A 27,756-nucleotide genomic window follows, 5' to 3' on the forward strand; every position below is an offset into this window, starting at 1 on the left:
ATGGCTATGGAGGTGTTTAAAGGTGTAGAATCATCAACCAAAAAAGGAAAAATATGCAGTTTAAACACAAAAAAAACACATTGTGTACGTTGAAAAAAATGTAGATAAAAAATCTCCAGTTATGAGGCCCAAACTCCAGCTGAAAATTTCCTAATCTCCAGTTGTGGCTTGACAACTCTGTCACACTGTCTGAGATTAGAGAAGTTCAGGGGGAAATATTCAAAGGAATTATTAAAAATGAAATGGTGTTAGAATTAACAGAATAAATTATGAATTGTATCGTCATCAACATTGTTTTATTCTTTGATTTTCTCAAATTTTTCAGAAGTGAATTTTCTTTATATGTTCTCAGTCACTATATATCATGTATATATCCCACCGCATTGTGTAACATACAGTAGGAATGAGTAATATTTGGGTTTTCCTTGGCTGTAGCATGCAGATGTTTTGAAAGAATGAAATGTTAAGGGTATCACATGTCTTGCATTGTATAATGTATTTAAGATTGATTCTTATGTAAATTTAAATGTCTTGCATTGTATACATGTATTGAAGATTGATTCACATTTTATTCTTTTACAGGGAACAGATAGAAAGAAGAGATTTGAATTCCTTCTTATACAGAGCGAGGTTTTTTCCCACTTTATACAAACAGGAATTGACACTGGAAAAAGCAAGCTGCCATCATGTCCATTGAAGATATCGAAGGTCATTGGAAAAAATGAAAAACAATCAAAAAAAGATAGAAAAGAAAGGTTTTTATATTTTTGATTTCTGTTAGATTTAATTTGTATTTCATAGCAATTATATGTAACCAGGTGTTTGAAGCTTGGTTCATTTCAAGGATTTAGAATTTTGTCCATCAGTTTCGATGCTGTGTTAGAATTAAAATGATTTAATTTATTATATTTTGATATTCAACAACTCAAGTCTTTGATATGATGTTTATAATAAAACTTAAAGTAAATAAATTGTGCAACTGTTAAGTATACCATTGTAGCCTTGAAATATCTTAATACATGTATATTTTTAGAAATCACCATTGTGGTGCTGAAAAAGAAGAAGACAAAGAACTGCTTAATGTACAAGAAAGTGACACACCAATTAGATTTGAAAAAACTCCATCATGTAAGTTATAAATCCACTTTAATATCGAACAGAATACAAGTGAAAAGTTCAAATTTAAAATTTAAAATGTCTATAACTAGCAAGTATATATATAAAAAAGAAGATGTGGTATGATTGCCAATGAGACAACTCTCCACAATAGACCAACATGACTCAGAAATTTACAACTATAGGTCACCATACAGCCTTCACCAATGAGCAAAGCCCACACCGCATAGTCAGCTATATAAGGCCCCGAAATGACAATGTACAACAATTCAAACGAAGAAAACTAACGGCCTTATTTATGTACAAAAAATGAATGACAAACAAATATGTAACACATAAACAAATAGCAAGGTCTATTAATTTTGAAACTAGACATGATAAAAATTGTACAAAAATTAAATATCACAACCTATAAAAGTTGAGATGAAAGCTATTATCATTTTAACCTTCTTTTTTTTTGCCTTTGAGATTGAATTATTGAGGTATGAACTATAAGAACTATGTGAATTTGTCCTTAAAAGAACACAAGACATAGTAGAAATGCAAATGACACTAGATATTTCAATAGTTATTCATTATATTAAAAAGGAAACTTGTTTACTAGTTATTTTAACATTATTTTCTAGTTATAGAGGGTGGAGAAATGAGAGATTACCAGCTTAGAGGATTGAACTGGATGATATCCTTGAATAGAAATGATATAAACGGAATATTGGCTGATGAAATGGTACGAAATTATCTTTAATGGGAATGATAATTGGAGAAATTGTATAAATATATGTTATTAGGGAATTGTTGGTTCCCATGTGCTTTAGCAAAACCTGAATCAAAAGATAACAAGTCATTAAACTTTAAACTATTAATATACTGTAAATTATTCATGAAATAAAGGCTAAATTCTGAAGAACATTGACAACCTTTTATTACATCGCAATGACCTTGAGGTCATTCTGATGTATTGCTATCACCCAGATTTCCATTATGTAAATTAGTTTTGGGTTTATAACCCATCTATAAACATGAAAAATACGCACACATTAACGAGTGCAAAATAACATTCCTTATCATTTGATATAAATACATCTCTTCAATGAATACTGATAAAAATATTATTGTTTACAACATAAATTAATAATATGAAAATGTGTTGTAGTTATAAGTAAAAAATCATTGATAATATCAATGCACACGTACCGAAAAATTGTGTTAAAGCATGCGGGAGAACGCTTTGCCACAATACCAGCAAGGACAGGTTACTCTGTAATTGGTTTTTGCTGGAAAATATGAATTGCAACTCGTATGTAATTTTTAGAAAAATCAAAGTTTTACAGAAAAGTGTCCACCATGCAGTGTATGTATAGTGATTTGTATCACTACAATATAACAGTTATTACGGTGAAGTTGAATTTCCTATCATTTATTTATCATCGAAACATGAACTTGTCTCAGGTAAAGAGATATGTGATATTTTTTTCTGAGACAAGTGCTTTTGACCATCCACATGCAAGAATTTGTGGTCATCTGATGGTCAGTACTTCAGTACTTTGATCCGTATTACTATACCTCCAAATCGAGAAAAAGATTTTTCCCCCTTCATTTAATAATAAAATAATGAGTAGCTTGGGGACAGCTGGATTTTGGTTTAAGTCCCGCCAATATTGCAACTTGAATCCTAAAATATACAAAAATATTCTGCACATGATAAAGATATAAGTATGAGGTCTAAGTAGTAATCTCTTTTGAAAGCACAAGACTTCTTGTTCTTTTATTTTGATAAATCAAACGTATTTGATATTCAGTTTTGTTCTATTGTGATATTTTTGCAGCAGCAAAGCTACAATAGATAAAGGGGAAATTCCAAATGTCCAATTTGAAAGTGGATGTTTACATATTCTAGCTGTTGATTTAGAAGATTATCTATTTTCTTTCAGGGACTAGGAAAGACACTGCAGACAATATCTCTACTTGGATACATGAAGCACTATATGAATATTTCTGAACCTCATCTGGTCATTTGTCCGAAGTCAACTATGGACACATGGAAAGCAGAATTCAAAAGATGGTGTCCATCATTGAAAATCTTTTGTCTGACTGGTTACAAAGAGGAAAGGGTACATTTATTTAAAATCTGGGTTTTTTTTCTACAGCAGCTCATTGTGGTTGTGGGCCGGCATTGCAACATGCAAAATAGCCTTCAGAATTACTGCAACTACAGTAAATATCCAAAAGCAAATACTGGTGACTTATTTGTTTTTGAATATTTTACTTGTTACAGTCATTCTTTTAAAGATTAGCTACCATTTGGCAAAAGTCCACTAAAATCAAATGCATGACCTGCTGTCGACCTGTCCTATTGATGCATATTCATGTAAAATAATAGCCCTACAGATATTGTGTTGTCATTAAAAAAAAATCCAAATTTATATATATTGCTTATAAATTTGAAGTTAGCTATTTATAATATTTAAATGGATAAAGTTTGACTGATTAGACTGGAGACAATTAATTCCCAAGTCAAACTGAACTGCTATTATTAGCTGTTTTTTAGCTGTTATTTGCCAGTTCTTCATATTTTTAGCAGTCCTTTAGCTGTTCTAAGCATTCAATCTAATAGCAGTTTGAAAAACTGCCACATTTCACCATTTCTTAGCATTCGGCTTAGCATTCGTCTTAGCATTCATCTTAGCATTCGACTTAGCATTCGTCTTAGCATTCATCTTAGCATTCCTCTTAGCAGTCAGGACAAAAGTTATGACAGCAGTTCGATAGCAGTTGACCTATTAATCTTTGTTATAAAAATGCTTGGATCTGGCTATGTTTTCAGCTTGAAGTTAAACATTTATTTGAAGATAATTTGATCATTTTCAAATGTGCATTTTGGCTCCATGTTGTGTGGAAATACTTGCTAGTGAAAAACTGTATTTTTGTCATTTATAAGCTTAATTTTGGATGAATTGAATACTTTTACACACCTGCAGTACAGTAAGTTGAAAGTTACATTTAATGCTTGTGTATATTCTGACATAACTTTGTTGGGGGAAACAGAAATCATACAGAAAGCCCACAAAAAGGGGGGATAGTTGTTTACTTAAATAGAATATCTGATGTTGACAGGATTGTATTAGAATACTAGCATATATATACTTACAGTTCAAGATGTTATTTGAAAAAAATAGATATGATTATTTTAATCTATTATTTTGTTAAAAAAACAAATCTAATCATATTCGAGAGTTGAAAAAAGGGGGAGGGAATTCATAGGTAAACCTAGACTGCAAATAGCTGATTGGTTAAAATTGTCCAAACAATCAATTTAATGAAATTAATTTATAATATATAATTTTACTTTAGTTTGTTTCAGAAAAAAGAAACATAATATATATTACATGTATCAAGAATTTATTTGTTTAAAATTCCAAAAGAGAAAGAGGATCTAACTGTTGTCTTTTGGTCCACATTTAATAGAATAAAAACAGTACATTTGGCATGTTTGGTAATAAAATAATGAAAACAATGAAATAACTTCTTATTTGAAAATCACTTAGTCAAGGTAGTGATAAGCCTCTTAGCAGTAATAGCTCTTAAATAAGTTGCTTTTTTAAAAGTTTTGATAATTAAAGTGCATTTTTAATTGTTCCTATATCATTACAGCCACTTATATAATTATTAAAGGGTCTAAGACCAGCTAAAGTAAGTGCTACTCTTTTTTTTTTTACATTCCCTTAAAATTAAGTCTGTTATTAGATTGTATAGTTACTGCTCTAATTACAAATATAAGTTTAAGTACAACTTTTTGAAATTTCACATAAGACTTACAGTAAAATATTAGAATTTTAATAATATTTGCTTTCATATCTTGTACACTGTATATTGATTACCAGTATTCATGTGTCGCCTTTGTATTACTATTGCAACTTTTGGCAGATCTGATAGCATTCCACAGCAGTTATTAGCAGTTTATAAAACCATATTAGGATGTAAAACTTAGCAGTTGGCATGAATATTCATTATTGACAGCTGTTATTATAGCAGTTCTCATGAATATTCATTATTTGATAGCTGTTATTATAGCAGTTCTCATGAATATTCAGATCTCATTTAAATTTTTCGTTAAAAATAACTGCCAAAGAACTGTGAAGGCTAAATAAACTGCTAAGAAACAGCTATGGAATGCTATTGGAATGCCTTTATGCAAATTAATCATTGCCTTATATTTGGTAACTGTGAATGCTAATAAACTGCCAAATAACTACTGTCAAGTGGGAACTGTGAATGCTAATTAACTGCTAAAGAACTGCAGTTCACTTTGACTTGGATATTTTGATGGAATAAATTATCATTTACAACAACTGTATTTTGGCAAAAATATTGAATATCTGTATTTAATGTGCTGTCCAGTGTTTATGGGGGTCATTCATTTTGCAAGCAAAAGAACAATTATAATATATGTTAAATTATGTTTGGGTGTTTGATAGGTCACTGTTAAATGTTGTAGGGCAACATTTCTGCCTTGTGTAACTCCTTCCCCCTTTTCAAAACTGATATGTCAGTTGAGATATGTTGAATTTTAAATTGGGAATCAATATTTGTGTTCTGTCTATAGAAACTAATACAATATTTTTTGTAAAAAATAATAAATGATTACAGTTAACAATTTTACAGAAAGAAATGATAAAGAAAGTCATGAAGACAACAGAATGGGATATCTGTCTGACATCTTATGAACTTTGTCTCCTTGAGAAAACAGAATTGAAGAAGATTAAGTGGAAATACCTCATTATTGATGAGGCCCACAGGATAAAGAATGAAAAATCCAAGGTATATTATTGTGGTCAGATTGGTCTTGGAATATCTAAGTTTTAAGTATGAATAAGGTCGTCCTTATCAAGAATGACAATATCTTGAAATGTCTTTGATCTTAAACTAGTCTACCTCTGATTTTGAATTACAAATATGAAGTTATACAGAGAAACAGATTTTATATGGCTGAACATTTTAATAAAACGTACAAACACGAAATCCTTATTGCTTGAAAAGAAAGAAAAAACCCTGGAAAACTAAAAGATGTCATGCAGTCTGATAAAATTGAGTGGAAATCAACATTCAAATTTTTTTGTGAGAGACCAATTAGAAATTATTATTGATTGTAAAAGGAAATTCTGACTTAACTTGTGTGTCCATCATGCCAGAGTCGTTGTTGTTTAACAAAATTTCCAGAGTTTGAATACATAGCCTTCAACTTTAGTCAAAAAAGCAAGACATAGCGATCCTACATTCCGTTGGCATAGGTGTCGGCGGTGGCGTCCACAAATATTCACTCTGGTTAAAGTTTTTGAAATTTTAATTACTTTCTTTTTCCGTATTTTACTTATAAATGGACTTAGTTTTTTTCTGCCAGGAAACATTACTTTCACTCTGTGGTTAAAGTTTTTATAATTTTTATAATAAAATCAACGGTACCAATTTTGTTGCACCAGATGCGCATTTCGACAAAACATGTCTCTTCAGTGATGCTCGTGGCCAAAATATTTGAAATCCAAAGCTTATATAAAGGATGAAGAGCTATAATCCAAAAGGTCCAAAAAGTATGGTCAAATTATAACTTTCTTAAACTATCCTGGATTTTTACCAAACATGGACAGAAGCATGTTTCTAATCACAAGATAGTATCCAGAAGTAAATTTTGGGGAAAAAAATCTAATTTTCCTGTATTTTACTTATAAATGGACTTATTATTTCTTCCATTTAACATTTCATACAGTCTGCAGTTAAAGTTTTTAAAACATTTTTAAGATTCTTAAACTATCCTGGATTTTTACAAAAATTGGACAAAAGCTTCTGACAATCAAAAGATATATAATAGTATAGAGAGGAATATTTTTATTAATTTTTTTCATCATTTTGTTGAGTGTGATTAACAGCAATTAAAAGTAGGCGAGACACTGGGTTCCATGGAACCCTTAAAAATTTTTAAGTGTTTAAGTTCTATTAACAACATTGCAATAAAAGTAATACATAATGCCCAATATTAACAGTGTTGTGTATTTTCAGCTATCAGAGATTGTTCGAAGCATAGCTTCAACCAACAGATTGTTGCTGACTGGAACCCCATTACAGAATAATTTGCATGAGTTATGGGCATTCAATTTGCTGAATTTCCTATTACCTGATGTTTTTCATTCAGCTGGGGTATTTATTGATTATATTCCTTTGCATGATGTTGCAGAATTGTTCCCCTTGATTTGGGTTAAATTAATGATGATAATTTCAGGTTATACGTAAATTCAATATTCACAGTCTTTTTTACAGTTCATTTAGGTATCTTTAAGTACTTTAAATATACTGTGGTTGTTATATAATTTGAGGTGGGTCTCATTTGGGTCTAAGCGTGACGTGGGATTGCCGATTTTTTTGTATGTGTGACACGTGAAAGTCAAATTATTGTGTCGTGAAAACGGGAAATTAAGTCTAGCGGAACCCTGGGAAATGACAAAAAAATGAGAATTGCTTAAGTACATAGTGTAAGCGGGAAACGGGAATCTGACAAAACAGTAAGCGGGATCCAGGATTGGAACCCCCTAATGACAACCCCTTTGAGTGACCCCAATTTTAAATAATTTGGTGGTATAGGTGAACCATGAAATTCAATGTTCGACCAGGTTCAATTTTTCTATGGGTTTAGTTTTATTATACTTTAGAAAATAATACATTTAGCAAAACATACACATTAGACTAACTCAACACACAAATTAAAAAAAAAACAAAAAAACCCACACACACAACACAGTCTATAGGGCTGTTTATTTTGGTTACTACCGGTAAATATACTCATTTAATGATTTAGGGTACTTTGCATGTAGCCAAGATCTTATATTTGTTGTGCTAGGGACATACAATTTTGTAGCATCACAACTTTTTAAACATGCGGGTCAAGAAAGAACTTATTAGATTTTAAATTGGCAGTCATGGTCTTCATCTATGACTGAATGACCATGAGAGGGCTTTATATCCAGTCAAGATTGTTACCCATAAGTAAGTCTCTACTGTAGGTAAACTGTATGTGGAGAAAATATTGACTCTTAGTCTATAAAGTAGGATAGGAATCTTATCAAACCTCATGAGCTTTATCCATAATTATATAGCTCCTGTTAAAAAAACATTTTCGCATTAAGGAGGCTCGAGAGTATAAAAATTTCAGAAAAAAAATAAACATTTGTTTTTCATTACAAATTTTATTTATTACCTTTTGTAGTTGTTACTTTATCATATGGTACAAAAACATTCAAAACAATTAATTCGTGTTGGCCCCAGATGACTTTTAAGATGTAAACATCATTGAAAAAGTTCCAAATTATCTCCCTTTGGTGGAAAAATGCCATGTTTTGGCTTTAAAATTGAAATATCTCTTTTAACTCATTGGTGACCTATATTTTTTAATATAATTTCGATATATGCTGTACTAAAACTAAATTATTGTAAAATTTGAGCGATTTCTGTAATAAATTTCTTTTTTTATTTCGATATTACCTTTATTTCTCCTATTAGTTCAACAGAAAATTAACCTTTTTACAAAGATGTATGCTTCTTTCGAAGGCAGATTATGAGCGCAAATGAACGGTGACCCCATTTTTTTATTTTATTTTTCTATTAACTATAAGATAAAGTTCATTTATAGAAAAATATAAAGAAATCCTATATAAATGATTTAGTCCCGCGACTTAATGCATTTCGAAATCTTCTAAATTTTCAGCAACATTTTTTTATAAAGATCTGTATTTATTTTGTAGGACTTCGATGCTTGGTTTTCCACTACAAATAGCTTGAGTGACGAAGAATTGATTAAACGTCTTCATGATGTAAGTCATTCTTTTACTGAAATTGGATTGTATGTTTAAATTTGAGAAAATTCCTGATAATACTTGTGAGCCATTACTGATGAAAAATTGTGTATATATGATACATTGAAGATCATATTTATTTACATTTAAGGTTTCCCAGATTTCTTATGTATCCCATAAATTGTATTTATTCTATCTATAATATTTCTTGTAATACAGATTTTAAGACCATTCCTTTTGAGAAGATAATCAAATCAGATGTTGAGAAACAGCTTTTGCCTAAAAAGGAGAAAAAAATATTTGTTGGATTAAGTAGCATGCAAAGAGAATGGTATGTTATTTGAGAATAAAAAAATACAGACCAAAAAAAAAAAAGAAACATGCGCATTTTGGAAAAATTAGATTTTATTGCAGATGTAATTTTGAATGTGTATATCAAAAGAAATATTTGTCTATATATCTATACAGCCAATTCCAGAAAGTAAAAAAAAATCAAGATTAGAAATATTAAGATAGTTATCCCAAGAAGATCTAAAAATCCCCAGTTCAAAGTGATGTTCATGAATAAGTTGTTTGATAGAAAAGTCTGATCAACAAATTGATATTCTGAAACTTATAGGTACACAAACATATTGATGAAAGACATAGATATAGTTAATAATGGAACTGGTGATGTGGATAAGATGAGATTACTCAAAGTGTTGATGCAACTGAGGAAATGTTGTAATCATCCTTACTTGTTCGCTGGAGCTGAACAGGGTAAAATATAAATTAATCTATTTACATGGATCCTGGAAATTAGGGCTATTCCAGTAAAATTTACCTAGATGGGGCGGAACGCAGACGATATTTTTTTCCATAGGTAGGGGGTTATCAACATAATTGTATTCTGGAGGGTGGTGGTCCCGATTTAAATTCATTTCTGTTGGTGGGGGGTTTCTGAATGATAGGTTAAACATATTGTTCCCCCTGTCATGAAGGAAGATTCTCTGAAAAGGTCATCCGACTGCAAATAAAGTTGGCAGACCACTAATTTTAAGCGTCCGTTTGTGTTCTTGTCAAACCAGTGATCGGGAAGGACGTGCCCCTTGAGCCTATAGCGCATATTGACAAGAAATGGCGCATACAGTGACAAATGTAAGCGCCCACGTGGCGCACGATACTTTTCACTTCGTTTCGAAACGTTTAGATATCGTCAAATGAATTTCCGATCGTGTTCCATGCCGCCATGTGTGTGTACACAACTGTGTAATGTTCCTCCAATAATAGGAGCACCTATATATTTTTGGGACGTCTCGGATGTTTACCTATGATAATAGAACCATGCGATTTCACGTCTCGGGTGTTTTCCTAGTGTAATAATAAAACCATGCGGTCTAACTGATAACCCGAAAAACGTAATTAACCATCATTCATGTTATATATTTTTTGGAAAGATTAGAACTTGTTCTAAATCTTTACTTAGGCACCGACCTCCCTAACAACAGGACAGGTTAGCTACTGTTACTAAATGTATTCACACTGAAATATAGTTCCCTATAGTTCTCATGTATTTGCACATAATACACATATACACTGAAAAAACTGGGTATATTATTGGAGCAGTTCATTCAAGAATGTATGTCATTAAGGTGTGTTGATGTGCAGGCTTTTTAAAAAACATTTTGATTAGGTAACTGGGTATTGATTCAACTAGTATGATTGACAACTGTCATTATCACTAAACAATCAGAGACAAGGTGGACCTTTAATTACAATGCCCCACCTCCTAAACTGCCAATCAAATTGACCACATTACTTATCAACCTCAGTCTTACATAATTCTACAGACCAATCAATGTACATATAATTCTTAATACACAAGTATTTGACCTCATAATTGAATATACAAATGTGTATATTAGATGTTTGATATTTATAAGGATGATAGATTTATTTATTGCCAATTACTTTTGATCTACATTACATAAAGTGATTCTGTAAATTATATCTAAAAGATAAATGATTAATGGATTAACAAGATCTTAAAAAAATTAAATATGAATATAAATATGAATAAATAAAAGGTATTCAAGTAAGGCCTATAATTTACTTGATAAATTTCCAATAATCATCTGTAATTAATCAACAATCAAATTAGTACACTTTTTTTATTATCTGAAACAGAATAAAAAATTTAAAACTTTTAATTATAACAAACCATTGTTTATTAGTTTATTTCCAATCAATTATTATGTCTATTTTAGTCATTTGAATTTTGTTAGAAGTGAATATATATTTTTGCAATCAAGAAAGAATCCACATTTCAATAAGATAAGTTTTTTAATTGGTTTACATTGAAAAGGTACATTTTCAATGCCCTGTGTTGAAAAATACTTTAAAAATTGATCAAAAGGCACTGTAAAACTTTTAATCTTCAATGCCATATAACCTCTGTTTCAACTGACAAAATGCCCCAAAACAACATTTTTCTTTTTTTTTTGGTTGACACTTTGAAGTTTTAAGCTGTTGGTCCAGATTTATGTTTTACAAGGATAGTTGGTAACATTTACTAGATAATTCAAACTACTCTTCTAATCTTTCCATGAGTGATTTCCATCACTTTGATTTTATAAACAACTTTAAATTTGTTAAATTTGGATAGTACAGACGAGATTTAGCCCTTAGAATAATCTCATTTAGTTTAGCTTGCTATTATTTCGATTGAAGAACCCCAAAGACTTTTTAGGAATATAGTTTTTGTCTCAATAAAAGACGCTTAACTGTCCTTGTCATTTTTTGGTCTTTGGCTCATTTTGACATTTTGTAAACATGACTTCTTCAGCGATTTGTTGTTTTGTTCTATGAATTAATGGTACTCTATACTGTTATTCTTGTCACCGTGATGAAGATATAATGATACAAGAAGTGCAGAGGAATTGCCTGAAATGTCCTCTGATACGGAACGTCTGGAATAAGTATGGTATCAACGAAGACCCAAATTTAATGTAAAAAAAACCAACATGAACATGAACAAGGCAACAGTACCAGTTTAAACATTGTAAATAAAGGTTAACTTAAATATTGTTGCAGTTGAAAGAAGTTATTGTATATTAATTGAAATTGAAATGGCAGAATTTGCTGTACTTAAAAAATCTCTTTCCTTGCAAAGAATATGTCCTTAATAAGGTGGACTGGCCAATTCTTTGCAATCTTTGTCCCAAATAATATTTTATTGCATACAGTTTATAACAACTTCAAGTACCCTCTCTCTCCCTTGTATACCGTCTCCCCACAAAAAAATATGTGTGGGTGACATCCAAACTATGCGGTCCATAAAAAAATATTTATATTTGGCACAGACAATTAGATTTTTATTGTTCATGTTGCGTGGGTGGTATTGAAGGAAAAAATGGCCTAATTTTTTCGGAAAAATATGGCCTTGTTACACAGGAGAGTATATCATCTTCCTCAACATTTGCCTATTGAAAAAAAAAAAGAAATACAAAAAATAAAAAAAGAATTACATTGTGCCTACCAAAAATATTTTATGGCTCAAACTAAACTCTGAAACATCAAATGGTTGGTGCCAACCAGTTTCCCCACCTGAAGAATATGTCGTACCTGAAAATGTTATTGATAGTTTTAAAAATAAAATGGGCCATAATTAAAATCGCACCCCCCTTTTTTGGTCACTGTGAGCTATTGCCGTCATGTTGCATCTGTCGTCTGCTGCTCCATAACATTGTTACATGTTTCATTTTATATTTTAATAGCAACATAGCTAGTATAAAAAAGAAGATGTGGTATGATTGCCATTGAGACCAGAGGCGGATTTAGGGGAGGGGCCAGGCCCCCCCCCTTTTTGGATGCACTGAAATAGATAAACCAACAAATTTTACATTTATTTGACAGGATGCAACATTTTTGTATACTTTAAAAAACTAGCTAACTTTTATTTTTTCTCTCTAGGTAGGGGGTCTTGGAAGAAAATACATGTTCTAGGTGGGGGTGTATTTTTTTAATCTTTTCCATAGGTGGGGGGTCAAAAAATAAGTGGCGTTCCACCCCCCCTGGATAATTTTTACTGGAATAGCCCTTACTTAAAATTGATATAATGTAGAAAAATCAAGGACTTTATTGTATCATACATAATTATTGATAACGGAACTTGAAAAATATTAAATATTCTAAAACTGAGCTAAATGTTTTAAAGTGCTGTTTTTCAGTGTAGTTTAAAGTCACAAATTTTGAAAATCCAAATTAGATATAATCGTAGATAAGCTGGTATAACATAGATGCCAACCATTACGATTTTTCCGTAGTTTTTCCGATTTTGCGATAAAAACTACGCTATTACGGTCAAAGTCGAATAGTTACGGATTCCCAATCATTGACGTTCAATTTTGTAAAACGCGGATTTTTATCATTACTTTTCCGTCCTGGTCCAGTATTTAGGAAACGCCAATGTAATGCTGCCGGTTTCTCGGGAGTTATTAACCTATTGTTGAGTAACTAACTGACTTCTGAAGAGGCAAACTTGCATTTTATTAAGTAGCTTTCCCCCTTTCTCTACTTCTCATTGACAAAACAAAAATGTTTGAGTCGAGAACATCTGAACAATTAATGAATGGAATACATACTACAGACAACATGTTAAATGACAAATTTTAGTGTACATCACTTTGCAACCACTCGTCAGTAATTTTTATTGGTAAATGCACGTTTATGAATGATTACTGAAAACTTTTCAAAAATACGGAAAATTTGATAGTTTGTTACTGATTGTGTCAAAAGGGGGTTGGCATCTATGGTATAACCGTTTGGAAGACAAAAAGTAACTATAAAGTCTTTTGGGTATATGAAATTTTATATTGCTTATTTTTTCAACATACAAGGACTTAAACAACACTACAGAAAAATTGGTGAAAATTATGAAAAGATGATTAACTGATCTAAAGCAACTGAATTTCTAATTTTAAGAATTAGGACAGCTCTAGAATTCTACATTTTACCAGAAAAATTCTAATCATTTTCAGTATTAAAATGCACAATTGAAGAAAATGGGCACAATGTTTGTATTGGGATATATTCAAGGAAAGAAAATGTACACATGTCAATTAGATGTGCATTTATTCATGATCTAGTTTTGTAAGAATAATTATTGTAGGTCCACCGTATACAACTGGTATGCATCTTGTGTTAAACTGTGGAAAGATGTCAGTCCTACATAAACTGCTACCAAAATTAAAGAGTCGGGGTAGGTTGCTTAATTTAAGTATCACATAGAGATAAAACATTGCCTAATTTTGAAGAGACTCAAGTATATGTGTATAGTTCTACTTGAAGTCCTGTTTCTGGAATTGAATTCAGTAATGGTTAGTTCTCAATTTTAAGAACTTTTGACCAATTGTGTTTGAGGGATATTTAAAAACTTCATTTCACATATTTACCAAAAACATTTGAAAAAACAACAGACAATGTACACTAAACACCAAATTTACTCCTTGGAGAAAATATACCATACAAACAAAGACAAAAAACAATGAAAATTGCTGTAGGGGTGGTCATCATATGTGCCTTAAAGACACGACCATTTCAGGAAAATTGAAATGTCATTTTGCAAAAGTAGAACTGGTCATGTATTTGGTTCATAATTGAGTGACAGCATATTTATCTATATATATTTTAGCATATATTTTTAGGTTCTAGAGTTTTGATCTTCAGTCAGATGACACGGGTACTAGACATTCTAGAAGATTACTTGTTCTGGCAAGGATACCAGTTTTGTAGACTTGATGGGAAAACTTCACATGCAGAAAGAACAGTGAGTGTAGAATGGTTAAATACCTGGATTTGTTTGCATTGGCCTAATTTTGTAGTTTGTTGCAGTAAAGGAGTAGGTCCGGTAAGGACCGATTTTGGCCTCAAATTTCAGGTTCATCTGACAAAAGATTTTGACCACTTTTTAAACACTTAAGTGTCTATTTCATTTGATTCAATTAGTTTATGAGAAAGATTTTAACTGATTAGGCATTAAAAACGATCCGATTCAAGCTCAAATATGAAAAAAATCTACCAAATAAGCCGAAAAATGTCACTTTTCGGATGTTTTTTGTCAAAAATGAAAGTGGCCGCATCCGTGTTCATCCTCAACCTTTATATATGTTATGTATTATCATCAAATACAACTTACATTTTAGTATTAAGGATGAACACGAATGCGGCCACTTTTGTTTTACACGGAAACCGTGTAAAATTTGACTAAAATGCTAGAATTGTGAAGATTTCAGTAATTTAGCATGACTTAATGGCGCTAGTACCCGATATATGTGGATTGTGATGTCAAAAACAGTCCATATTAATGTAGCAGAAGCATTCTACTATCCAATAAATAACTAAAATTTTGCAGTTTTAACAATTTTGTAAAACTGCTTAATTTTGGGGCCAAAAAGGGGTCTTACTGGACCTACTCCTTTGCAATTTTGGTCATTAGAAAAAGTATGGCCAAATCCTAACATTGTCACTGTCATGGAAAGTTTACTGGTTTAACTCTGTTTGCCTGTCTGTCAGCTTATCCATTCCACATTAATCCTTCCACATTTTTCTCAGCAACTACAAGTCAAGTCTCTTTAATAAACCATCCAGCCTCATCTAACTATGCAGATTGTAATATGTTTTTAGCTCCTTTGGTGCTCTACTTCCTGTTGGGCTGAAAACTTATATATTTAAGTTGTCATGCAAACTGTATTTAGGGTTATCTAATCCACGGACTTGTACTCCAAAATTTAAATTTGCATGCAGGACTTCAAGCAAGAAATAAGAGCAAAATTCAAATAAGTCAGACCAATGTTTTGACAAAAAAGATAATTAATCCAAAATGGCTTTTATTTTAGGTCTCGATCAACGAATTTAATTCACCTGGTAGTGAAAAGTTCATCTTTATGTTGAGTACCCGAGCTGGTGGATTGGGAATAAATTTAGCAACAGCAGATGTCGTCATTATTTATGATTCTGATTTTAATCCACAGGTGGATTTACAAGCCATGGTAAGTTTTGAATGATTTCTTCAAATAGAAAGTCAGAGATTTTATTTGTAATTAAATAAGTCACTTAAAAAAAACAATTTAAATTGTTTCATTTAACTTTTCAAGAAATAAACTCATCCAACCATAGAATCCCAAGCTGAAAATGACCTTGTGCTGATTTTTTTCTTTCATAATTTGGAAGGTATGGCCCCATGATGGAAAATGTGATGAGTTGTAACATGTGAGCTTTTTGAATATATCAGACACCTACTTCCTGTTTGCAGATTTCCATATGATAGATTGGCCGTTTCAAAATCTAAAGCATCATGGGTAATTTCATTGTTTGTACCCCAAAATGAAAATAACGTCAACGTCATTGGCTCAATTTCCATTGTTTATGACATTTTTAACCAATCACAACGTTTTGGTGTACGCTTTTCAAAATATTACCCAGAATGCATTACATTCTGAAACGGCGAATTGTCAAAGGGGATAAATTTACTTTCTGTCAGACACATGCTTGCTGTTGAGGAATGTTTGACTTACAACTTAAATGTGCTAAGCAGAAAACGCATTCATTCTTTTTTTTCTGGCTTAAACAAATCTTTTCTTGCAAACTGTTTTCGTTTACATTACAAATGAAAAGCACGATACTTTTATAATAAGCCTTTTATTCTTTATTCAGGACAGGGCACACAGAATTGGCCAGACCAAACAAGTCAGGGTCCTACACTTTGTTACAGAACACACAGTGGAAGAGAAAATACTTGAAAGAGCTGAGAAAAAGCTGCGACTTGACCATATAGTTATACAGCAAGGTATTAAATTACAAACATATTTTGAGATATAATTCCATAATCAAGAGCAAGTGATAAGCCCATCCATTAATTAGGAAGACATTTACTATAATCCACAAAAATTGGTACCCAAGAAAATAATTTAATCCCCATTGATTGATTTTGGTATGCAGTTGCACAAGCATATGCACATTTCATTTTTACCACAAATATGGTGAATTGAAATTTTAAAAGGATAATTTACATGTTTAAGCTTTGCTATTTAATTTCAACATTTGTATTTATCTTTGGATATTACATATGTCCAAGGCTTCTTTGTATGAATAGTTTTTTTAAGATCAAAGTCTTTTTAACCTTGCAACACCCTACAGTTCAAGCTCAAAAGTTAATTAGAATATGGGATAAATAATATTTGTTAAATTGGCAAGGATTTATTAAAGCATGCATGCTTACTATATTGTAAGATGTGCATGTCAGAACTCCAATGACTTAAGAATAAGTATAAAAATTTTGAACTAGCAGTTTAACAATTCAAAATGAGAATCTGATGCCATTGCTTTGCGGAATCAAATTCATTCTCTGCAGCAATCTAGCTAAAGAAAACGCTGTTATTAAATTCCATGGAATAAAAATGCTGTTTATTATTAAATTCCATTGAATGATTGTAGGTAGATTATCAGACAGCTCCAATAAACTAGGAAAAGGAGAAGTTCTGAACATGATCAAACATGGAGCCAGCCGAATAGCTGCTTCTAAAGACACTGATATCAATGATGATGATATTGATACCATTTTGGCAAAGGGAGAGAAACGGGTAAGGACAATTATTATGATGATATTGATATCATTTTGGCATAGGGAGAAAAAAAGGGTACAAACGTTTCCTGCAGTAAAAAGTTGAGAATAGTTATAGGCTATCAATGGTATTTTGAACAAGATGATTTTTTAGCTACAATCTAATCAAAGGGCAACTACTGCAATGAGATGAAATTGAAAAGCATCCTACAGTATAAAAGACCATTGAAAGAATGATAATCGTTGTTTTCATAGGTAATAATAACAAATTTTACACATATTTAAAATTTTAATAGATGTATATCTCTTATCTGTCATCAAGCTAAATTGTACCAGATAAAGGGTTTAACCTTGCATACAAAATTATTGTGATTTTCTTGTTAGATTTATGAATGACTTATCAAAGTACATGTATTTTTTCATTGTGAAAGTTTTTCTGGATTGTCATGTAAAAGTTGCAGAATCTCAACTATCAGATTTAAGTTGAATTTTTGCACATTGTACATGTTGTACACTGAATGAGTAATCAGTATGCTTGGATACATTTGCTTGAAACTCCACACAAATGTAGGATTTGGTTCAATACTTCAAATTTTGTACTGTTGTTGGGATTGATCAACATTACTCCATTTCAGTATACAAACAAGGCATTTTCAGTCTGCAAAGAATGATGTATTATGGATTCATTTATTTTCGTGGATGAGGGAAAACTTGCATGTTCGTGGATATTTAAGTTCGTGGTTTTGATAAAGTCTACATACAGGCCAATATAAGTTTTGTCATTCGTTGAATATTTTATTTCATGGTTCACTTGTAACAACGAAATCCACGAGATAAGTATCCAACAAAATCAATGAATCCACAGTATTATGCTAAGTATTATTCATTGAAATCTTAATTTGCAGGAATTAAATGGGTATATCAATCCACAAATTTGAGTGTTCAACAAAGTATATATAGTCATATAGGTTGTATCCAAAATTTGTAAAACCAAAGTTTTATTAAAAGTACAATATGTCTTGAATCAATCAAAAATTGTTTTTTACAAAATAAACCGATCCTTAATTTTTTGTTCTTTAAAATGATTTCAGACTGAAGTGATAAAAGAGAAGATGGATAGTGTAAGTGATCAGAACCTTAGATCATTCACCATGGATAAGTCAGAGATTGATATCTATCATTTTGAGGGGGAGGACTATAGAAACAAACAAAAAGTGGACGACACATTTATAGAACCTCCAAAGCGTACTAGAAGAGTCAACTACAGTGTTCAGGTGATTCCAGTTAAATTTAATATTTTGTACCTAAATATATGTGTTTGCTTTTTCAAAGTCATTTGGTTGGTAACCTAAAGCACAGAGTGCTATGGCTTTATCATGTATAAATATGAATTTGAAGAAAAGTTCAAAATCTAGAACCTCCAATTAACCTGACATTGACCTCAATTTCAAGGTCATAAACTAAGGCCTTTAGGACTTGAATATGTATGGTTTATGAGTTATATCAGTTTACGCATAAGTTTCAATATAAGAGGAGCCTAAAACTCCTATTTATTGTCTTTGACCTTGACCTATTTTCATTTTTTGGACCAAGGACCTCAAATCAAAAGACCCTAGGCACTTATCAAATGCATAAGGGGGAATAACTCATATTGAGTCTTGATAGCTGTGGTCCAAATGGTCACCCTAATCCTTAAGACGTGCTGAGCAATTTGGTAATCTTTTACGGTTGTGAAGGAGTAGTGGACAGAAGAAAAACAGTGTTTGGGGAGATAACTCTTACAGCGTAAAGTCTTCAGTTCAATGGTGTCAGTTTTAAAAGTGTATAAACTGTTCGATATAATACACGAAATATCTAAGCGACATCTTGTGATTTTTTTGGCTATTAAATATTGACATTGACCATATAAAGATTCTTGGTGAGCAACACATAATCTTATGAACATTTAGTTTTCCTTTATAGCTGGAAACTTAGTGGCTTGTGAAATAGTACTCCAATGATATTATAATTTTACAGTTTAATTTTTTGGATCACACCACCAAAAGGCTTTTTTATGCCTCATCTATGATAGTTGTGGGGCATTATGTTTTCTGGTCTGTTCGTTCGTCTGTCTGTCCCGCTTCAGGATAAAACTTTTTTGGTCCAGTTAGTATTTGATGAAGTTTAAGTCAAATCAACTTGAAACTTGGTACACATGTTCCCTATGATATGGTCTTTTTAATTTTAGAGTTGTGATCCCAATTTCATGGTCCACTGAACATAGAAAATGATAGTGCGAGTGGGGCATCCATGTACTATGGACACATTCTTGTTTTATAAGGATTTTTTTATTGTGATCAAGTTGAATGTTATACTTTCAGAAGGAAATGGTTAAACATAAACCAAGATTATCGTTGGAAAAGAAAATGGAAATTTTGGAAGAAGTCCACAAAGGGGAACAACCAAGACGACTAATTGCTGAATTTTTGGAATTTCTTCTGAATATTTAAGACATATTATACGAAGTCGTGTTAAAACAGTAGAAAGCTACTTCAATGTACAGTATGGATCAACATTTCAAGATGTAGAGTCTGAGTTAAAGAAGTATGTTGAGGAAAATACAAAGCTGAATATACTTGTTGAAAACCAGTATCTGCTGCTGGAGAATGCAAAGAATATTGCAAAAGAAAGAAGAATTGAAAATTTTCCTGGATCTCTTGCATGGATTGATAGATTCAAAACTATATATGTTGAATTGTTTTATCCACCTGTTGATGACATAGTAAGATAATTTTGATAAACATATCTTAGAACTATTTTAATGGCTGGAGTTTTTGCCTTTCTCTCCTTAACATGTAAAAGGATAACAGGAATCACCAAAAAATATCATGCAGTAGACTTTAAACCCCTTCCCCTCCCACTCCCCCCGCCCCAGTAGTATTTGCATAATTGTATGAAGTCATTCTGTAGGATGAGAAATTTGTTCTGTTTCTCGCTCAAGAGTAATATTAATCTTTTTAATCACACCTAGTCTGAAAGGTTATGAGCTATATTGCTATCATATGGCATCAGTTGGCAATTAACATTTCAATTTTCACCCATCTTTTTTTTTGAAAGTACTTCACTTTTTACCCATTCTTGGCAAGAATAGTGTATAATTGAAGAACCCTTAAACTTGATCCTCACATTTTTAAGTCGCCTGCCCTACTGGGCGAAATTTAATCAAACTTGGCCACTATCCTCATTAAGGTTTCTAGTTTAAAAAATGTGTACGATGATCCCCCCCCCCCCCCCCCCTATAAATAAGATGGCCAAAACAGCTAAAAATAGAACTAGGGTAAAATGAAGTTTTTGGCTTATATCTCTGAAACTAAAGAGCAGATTTGACATGGGTTTAAATGTTTATCAGGTTGAAATCTATCTGCCCGGAAATTTTTAGACAAAACAGACAAGTTGTTGACCCTGAATTGGTATTTTTTAAGAAATTTTGCAGTTTTTGGTTATTATCTTAAATATTTTTAAAGATAGAAATAAACAGTAAGCAGCAATAATGTTCTGCAAATTAAGATCTACAAATTAGTCAACATGACCAAAATTGTTAATCGACCCTTTTAGGAAGTATTGCCCTTTACAGTGAGTCAGTTTTTCATAAATTAATTATTGTTATCTTTTACAAAATCGCCAACCAAGATAGCAGACATGGCTAAAAATAGAACATAAGGGTAAAATGCATGTTTTGGCTTATATCTCTGAAACCTAAGCATTTAGAGCAAATCTGACATCTGGTTAAAATGTGTAAAAGAGGGACGAAAGATACCAAAGGGACAGTCAAACTCGTAAATCTAAAATAAACTGACAATGCCATGGCTAAAAATGAAAAAGACAGCACACATGACACAACATAGAAAATTAAAAAATAAACAACATGAACCCCCCCCAAAAAACTAGGGGTGATCTCAGGTCCTCCGGAAGGGTAAGCAGATCCTGCTCCACATGTGGCACCCATGGTGTTGCTTATGTGATAACAAATACGGTAAATAGTCTAATTGGGTAGGTCACATTCATGAAAGGGAAGGGGATTGTAGTTACGACGTAAGGAACATATCCGATATCATTTGTGAAACGGTTATTCCATAACGGTCAACCAACTCGTGATGGCGTCCGTAAAATTTACAAAGGGATGATTTCAACTTCACCATTTGGAACTCTTGGTTTAATAGCTTCCTTGTGAGCAGCAACCCTCTATCAAGAAAATCATGATAGGAAATGCAAGCACAGGAATATCGTATCAATTGGGAGATATATACCCCGTATGCAGGTGCTGCTGGAATGTTGCTACTTAGAAATGGAAAGTTCACAATTGGAAAGCTGAAATCATCTCTTTTGTCGTAATAGGTTATTATTTATCTGCCTTCAAATATCCCAAGAATTATTAATTTAAAGGAACTTTTGTATTTTTTTGTTATTACCTTAAATATTATTATAATATCTTATCTAATCAAAAGTATCTTATTCAAATAAATTATGATTTTATTTACATCATTTCAAAATCAACAGTTAATTTTGGTGAGCTACAGGCTTTTGAGAGCCTCTTGATTAAGCTATACTTGAATGATGGGTTGGTATCATATACAACTGATTGCACTTAAATTACCAGTGAAATTATGTGGAGAAATTCCTTTTATTTTCTACAACTACTGGTACTTATCAATAGAAGCAAAGTTGGCAGAATTTATGAAACGGTCCTTTTACTCTTGACCAAATTAGATTTAAATCTTCTACAAAGCTCTGCAGTTGTTCTAATTTGGAATGAAAACATGGTTGCAGGCACATTCTTTAATAATATTTGATCTGTCTTTAGACATTTTTTCCTTGAAAGTGCAAAATGGTATGATTCCTTTCTACACTGACCTATAGTTGTTAATGTCTGTGTCATTTTGGTCTCTTGTGGACAGTTGTCTCATTGGCAATCATACCACATCTTCTTTTTTATATTGTCTTGATAAATGGCAATTCTTCTGAAGGAGCTTACCAAGTTGACTGATGCATCATTTAATTTTTGCAGAGTAATAAACAAGACTTCAACCAAGCAAGGAAACAGTTGGATCATGCTTGCAATGATAATTCAGTATTGCCTGAACATCAAGTTGATTTATCTGAGTTGGGAAATCACAAGTCAGCCACCATTGAACCAAGAACAGAGTTGCAGAGAAAACAGGTTGAAAAAATCTACTTAAAGTGTGCAAATAAATTTCAAATTCTTGGATATATGAATAAAGTCAAACCTGCTTAAGAGACAACCTGTATTAAGCAAAAACCTGTCTTAAAAACCACCAATTGTAGATCCCTCTGTAGTACATTTCATATAAATTGAACCGTTTATTAAAAGATCACCTGTCTTAAGAGACCACTTGTTTGCTCTCCCTTAGAGTCAAATGAAACCTCAAATTAAAAAAAATGAAGCATATGTTTTTTATAACAAAATGGATAGTTTTCATTATTAAACTTGTGTACAAATACTTTTTTCTGAGAAAAATTTCTTAAATTTGTCCACATTCAGAAGAAGTTTACTTTTTTTTAATTGCTTGCTTCCAGGAGGCAATTCTACGACATATTTTTCGTATACAAAGTGACCTTAGCGTGACCTGTCTCGTAAAAATCCGGTAATCGCAATATGCATGGATCTGTCACTGAAATAAACCATTATCTGATTGTACATGTTATAAACACATGCTCAATATCTATGCTCTTTGTTGATTGTTTCCAAAGGTTGACAATCGTTAAACTTTGGCTTCAAAACGCAAACTTTAATAACCGACAGAGAGAGAAAAAAATGATGATTATACGAAATTTATGCGAAAAAAAATGATAAAAGCGTGCACAGAAGTTTATGATATATGTATGCATTGATTCAAGAATTGGATTAACATTATTTTTCATCGGTCATTCGTTTCATATGACTTTAAGTGGTCTCTTTAAACAGGTTGACTATACATCTTCTTTTCATGTAGTAGTCTTAGAAGGTCACTATCTACAAATAGGCATAAGGGAATATAATCCAAGTCCTACAGGTTGTCTGAGGGGAGATAATCAAATTCAGAAATTATTGCAAGGTTTTTATAGATGCAAATAATGCAATGTATATAATGACCCTGCCATCCAACCAACATGGCCACCATGGCTTAAAAAAGAACATAGGGGTTTACTTTATAGAAGTCTATGGGAAAATTGTTTAAAAACAATTTTAAATGGTCACAACACTAATTTAAATAATGAAAAGGGGTCTTCAGTAACTATAATCAGACTACGCTGGGGTGAATGACCTGCTTTTATTTAACTGCTGGGCCAAACTTTATACAAAACTTGGTCTCAATTATTATACATGATTTCCCAAATCACAGTAGATACAGGTGAGAGCCTCTAGTTATTAGAGACTTTGACAATTATTAAATTGAAACAATGACATTCTGTGTAAAAAAAGTTTTTCAGTAAGATTGACAATTGTTAAAAAGCCTAAGTTTTTAAATGTAAAATGTGGTTTCAAAATGATATCTGCAGGCTGGATGGTTTTAGCATACCAAAAAATCAAGTTTAAGGTGGTACATAACACTACAGGAAGATAACTCTGTAAAAATCAGCTGGAAGTTTTAATGACATTCTATTGTTAAGTAAATATTAAGCTTCTTAATGATCAAAAGTTAGTTAGTCAAACTGCTATATGTTCAATGCAATTGTACAATAAAGTGTGTGGTTCAAGGTTTTTGAAATTTTGAAATTTTTATCAAACGATCAAAGTAAATATTTTGTCAAAACTTTATGGAAATTAAACGAGCCAAATTGATTTTAGTGAAGGTGTTTGGTACCACCTTTAGTAGAATAACTAAAAACAGTTCAGTACGGAAAGATTAAAATTATTTTTTTAATTTCAGGTAAAGAAGCTGAAACATGATCAATATGATCACCCACCTTTCAGAGAGATGATACAAGATGCTATAAACAGTTTAAAGATCAGAGGTGGATGTTCAAGACAGGCTATTCTGAAATACATTATAGCAAATTATAAGATAGCTGTTAATGGAAAATCTGAAAATAACAAGTTGAAATTGGCCCTTAATGCTGGATTGAGAAATGGAACGTTAATACAATGCACAGGCTGGGAAGCATCAGGTTCATTTAAGATAGGAATTTAAGATCTATAAAAACCAAAAGCAAAGCAAAACACAAAGAAACTAAGTGGACACCGAAACATTCATCAGAGGTAAATAATTCCAAATCTCAATCTGACTGCCAATACCAGAGTAGTCTTCCATCAGAGAACAGTTTAAGTCATTGGTCTGAAAAACAACCAAAGAAAGATGTAAGCAGTGTAAGTCAAAGATTAGGTGGATAAACGAATACATGGACAACAGTAAAAGATTGGAAACTATAATTGAAATTTTATCAGAGCAAATTGAGCAACATTGTATTATAGAGGCTTTAGAAAACAACCAAACAGCCTCAATTAACAATATTTAGCATATTTATTTCACTTAGTTTTAAGATATAAGAATTTATTTATTAGCTGGGTTGTAATGATGTTGAATTCCACTAATTAAATGATGAATTTTCGAGGTCATTGAACTTAAACACAAAAAAAAAAATCATCCACACATAATCCATAAAATTTCAAAACTGTTGTTGTGGACCTATTGTGTTTCTGCAATGCTACAGTGATAGGGCAGGGTTATTTTATTTCTAGTTTTAATCAAAATAAAGATTTTTTTTTTGCATAATTAAACAACAAAAATAGCCAAAGATATGAAAGCACTATCTTAATTCATGTTAAGATAGAAATGAATTAAAAAAAGAATTCTAGTGGGAAAAAAACATTTTTTTTTTAAATTAGAAAATAAAATATATGCACTACAATTTTCATGTTATTGTATTGATTTCATTTGTTTACTTTCATATTTAGATGAATGCACTAACTTGTGATGCATCTTATTTGACCAATGATGGCAAGATCATGAGCAAACCTAAGAATGTAGATAGTGGAAACAAGGAAAATCAACACCTTGGCATTCAAAGGGGAGGTAATGAGGGTCGAGGAAATTTCATCCAGAGTTACCTTTCCTTTATATCAAATAGTGGAGATGCTTCAAATAATGAAGGAAAAAAGAAACAAGAAAGATGCATAATTGGAAAATCTGATGAAGTTAAGACAGGATCATATGTGCTGCTAAAACAATCTGATGAAGTTAAGACAGGATCATATGATCTGCCAAAACAAAATGCTAACTTTTTACCTAGTAATAAAGTTTTGTCTTCAAAGGAAGCTGTTAATTCTGAAAACATTTCTGAGAGAAATGATGACAACCAAATTATTCCAACTAGTCGGGCATTAAGTACTCAAAAAAGAAAAGCAGGGTCTTCCTTGATGGAGTCATCCTATAAAAAGTCATGTACAGACAGGATATCAGTTGCTGTAGAGAGAATAAATATAATCAAGAAAAATGTACAGCTGAATCAAACGCAATCATTTCGTATATTGCAGAATACAAAAAAGGATGATCTGTCTTTGAAATATCAATCTGGTATCTATGGAGTACAAAAAGTCATCAAAAAGGTGAAGTTTGCAAACCAAGAAAATACAGTTGAGACAAGTTCAAGGAATTTATCAGAAAATTTCCCTTCATTCTTTCAGGAAAAGCTACTTAGCCAGGAGAAGGCATTTAAAAAATCGACAATACACACATCTCAGCCACTAGCAGACATTGTCATATCTTCTAACACCAATTAAGATTCCTTTGTACTTGGCAGGAATAAAGAGTTCTGAGAGGAGTATACTAATATTAAAACTTTTCCATAAACAAATAGTCATTGAGGCAAGATAATAAGCCTGTTAAATGACATTAATTTATCAAATATTATCATTAAAAAGTACACAGAATAGTGTCCAAAATATTTTAGTTATAGAATTAATATTGAACTATGTACTGTTAAAAGATGCAGACTATGGTATTGTAGTAAATATGCATTACCGGTACATGTTTTATGACTGGATTATATAGAAATGCTTGTATAAATTATTTGCTTTTTTTCCAACAATAAGGGCCTTTGCTGGAAGATCTTGTATCTAGCCAAATAGACTTACCAAGGTCTTTTAAACAAAAAGAAAAGAATAAATTTTAGAACAACTTGTTTTAAGATTCCATGTTTCCAGTTGGGTTCCTTTGGTGTCCCTTATGATCAATGAAGAATTCACTATTTTGAAAATATCAAGAAAATTGCTTGTGTTTCGTATAATACAAAATAAATAATACAGCATCACTTCCAGGGAAAGGACGTGTCAATGTAAGAATTGTTATTCCCCTTGAAGACATCTGTTATTGAGACCAATACATTTTCATGTCCTATTTTCAAATTGAGTTGATCCTCAAATTCCAGTAGTTAAACCTTAATAAAACTTTTCAGTGAATTTGTTACGAAAATTCCTGCTACCCCAGACTGAAGGGAAACAGTTATAAAATATGCCTGACAATCTGATGACATATAATCATATAAAGTGAAAGTCAATTTGGCACACACTTTGCACATGGTTGTTTTTACTCTTTTTGAAAAATTGAGGGCAAGTTGGCAATAGGGAAAGAGCCTGGATTTGAACTGTCTTTCTAATTTTGTAATATTGGCATGAACCAACCTCTTTATTTTTGTGTGATGGCAGTTGAGAGTAAACTGTAATGTTAGTGATATATGTTGTTACTATTTAACTGCAGTGTGCACATGTTTTTATGCCCCACCTACGATAGTAGAGGGGCATTATGTTTTCTGGTCTGTGCCTCCGTTCGTCTGTGCGTCCGTCCGTCCGTTCGCTTCAGGTTAAAGTTTTTGGTCAAGGTAGTTTTTGAAGAAGTTGAAGTCCAATCAACTTGAAACTTAGTACACATGTTCCCCATGATATGATCTTTCTAATTTTAATGCCAAATTATAGTTTTGACCCCAATTTCATGGTCCACTGAACATAGAAAATGATAGTGCGAAGTTCAGGTTTAAGTTTTTGGTCAAGATAGTTTTTGATGAAGTTAAAGTTACATCAACTTGAAACTTAGTACACATGTTCCCTATAATATGATCTTTCTAATTATAATTCCAAATTATAATTTTGACCCCAATTTCACGGTCCACTGAACATAGAAAATGATAGTGCGAGTGGGGCATCCGTGTACTATGGACACATTCTTGTTT

At 31.8% G+C, this 27,756-nt stretch overlaps 1 protein-coding gene and 1 pseudogene across 1 annotated transcript; both read left to right on the top strand.

Annotated features, from left to right (window-relative positions):
- Positions 1-27,756, top strand: LOC139484299 (SWI/SNF-related matrix-associated actin-dependent regulator of chromatin subfamily A member 5-like; annotated as a pseudogene).
- LOC139484300 (histone H1.2-like) lies at positions 20,840-24,722 on the top strand. The gene is made up of 3 exons (XM_071268035.1): positions 20,840-20,869; positions 22,598-22,750; positions 24,462-24,722. The coding sequence occupies exons 1-3, from the start codon at positions 20,840-20,842 to the stop codon at positions 24,720-24,722; spliced, it is 444 nt and encodes a 147-aa protein (XP_071124136.1).

This window comes from Mytilus edulis, chromosome 8, assembly GCF_963676685.1.
Source record: "Mytilus edulis chromosome 8, xbMytEdul2.2, whole genome shotgun sequence".
Taxonomy (NCBI): Eukaryota; Metazoa; Mollusca; class Bivalvia; order Mytilida; family Mytilidae; genus Mytilus; species Mytilus edulis.

Excerpts from the sequence above, each read along its gene's own strand:
- LOC139484300 (XM_071268035.1), top strand. The coding sequence starts at position 20,840 with ATGGCCAAAACAGCTAAAAATAGAACTAGG. Across the intron at positions 20,870-22,597 it reads CAGCTAAAAATAGAACTAGG|AGTAATAAACAAGACTTCAA; the intron begins GTAAAATGAAGT and ends TAATTTTTGCAG. Across the intron at positions 22,751-24,461 it reads CAGAGTTGCAGAGAAAACAG|GTAAAGAAGCTGAAACATGA; the intron begins GTTGAAAAAATC and ends TTTTAATTTCAG.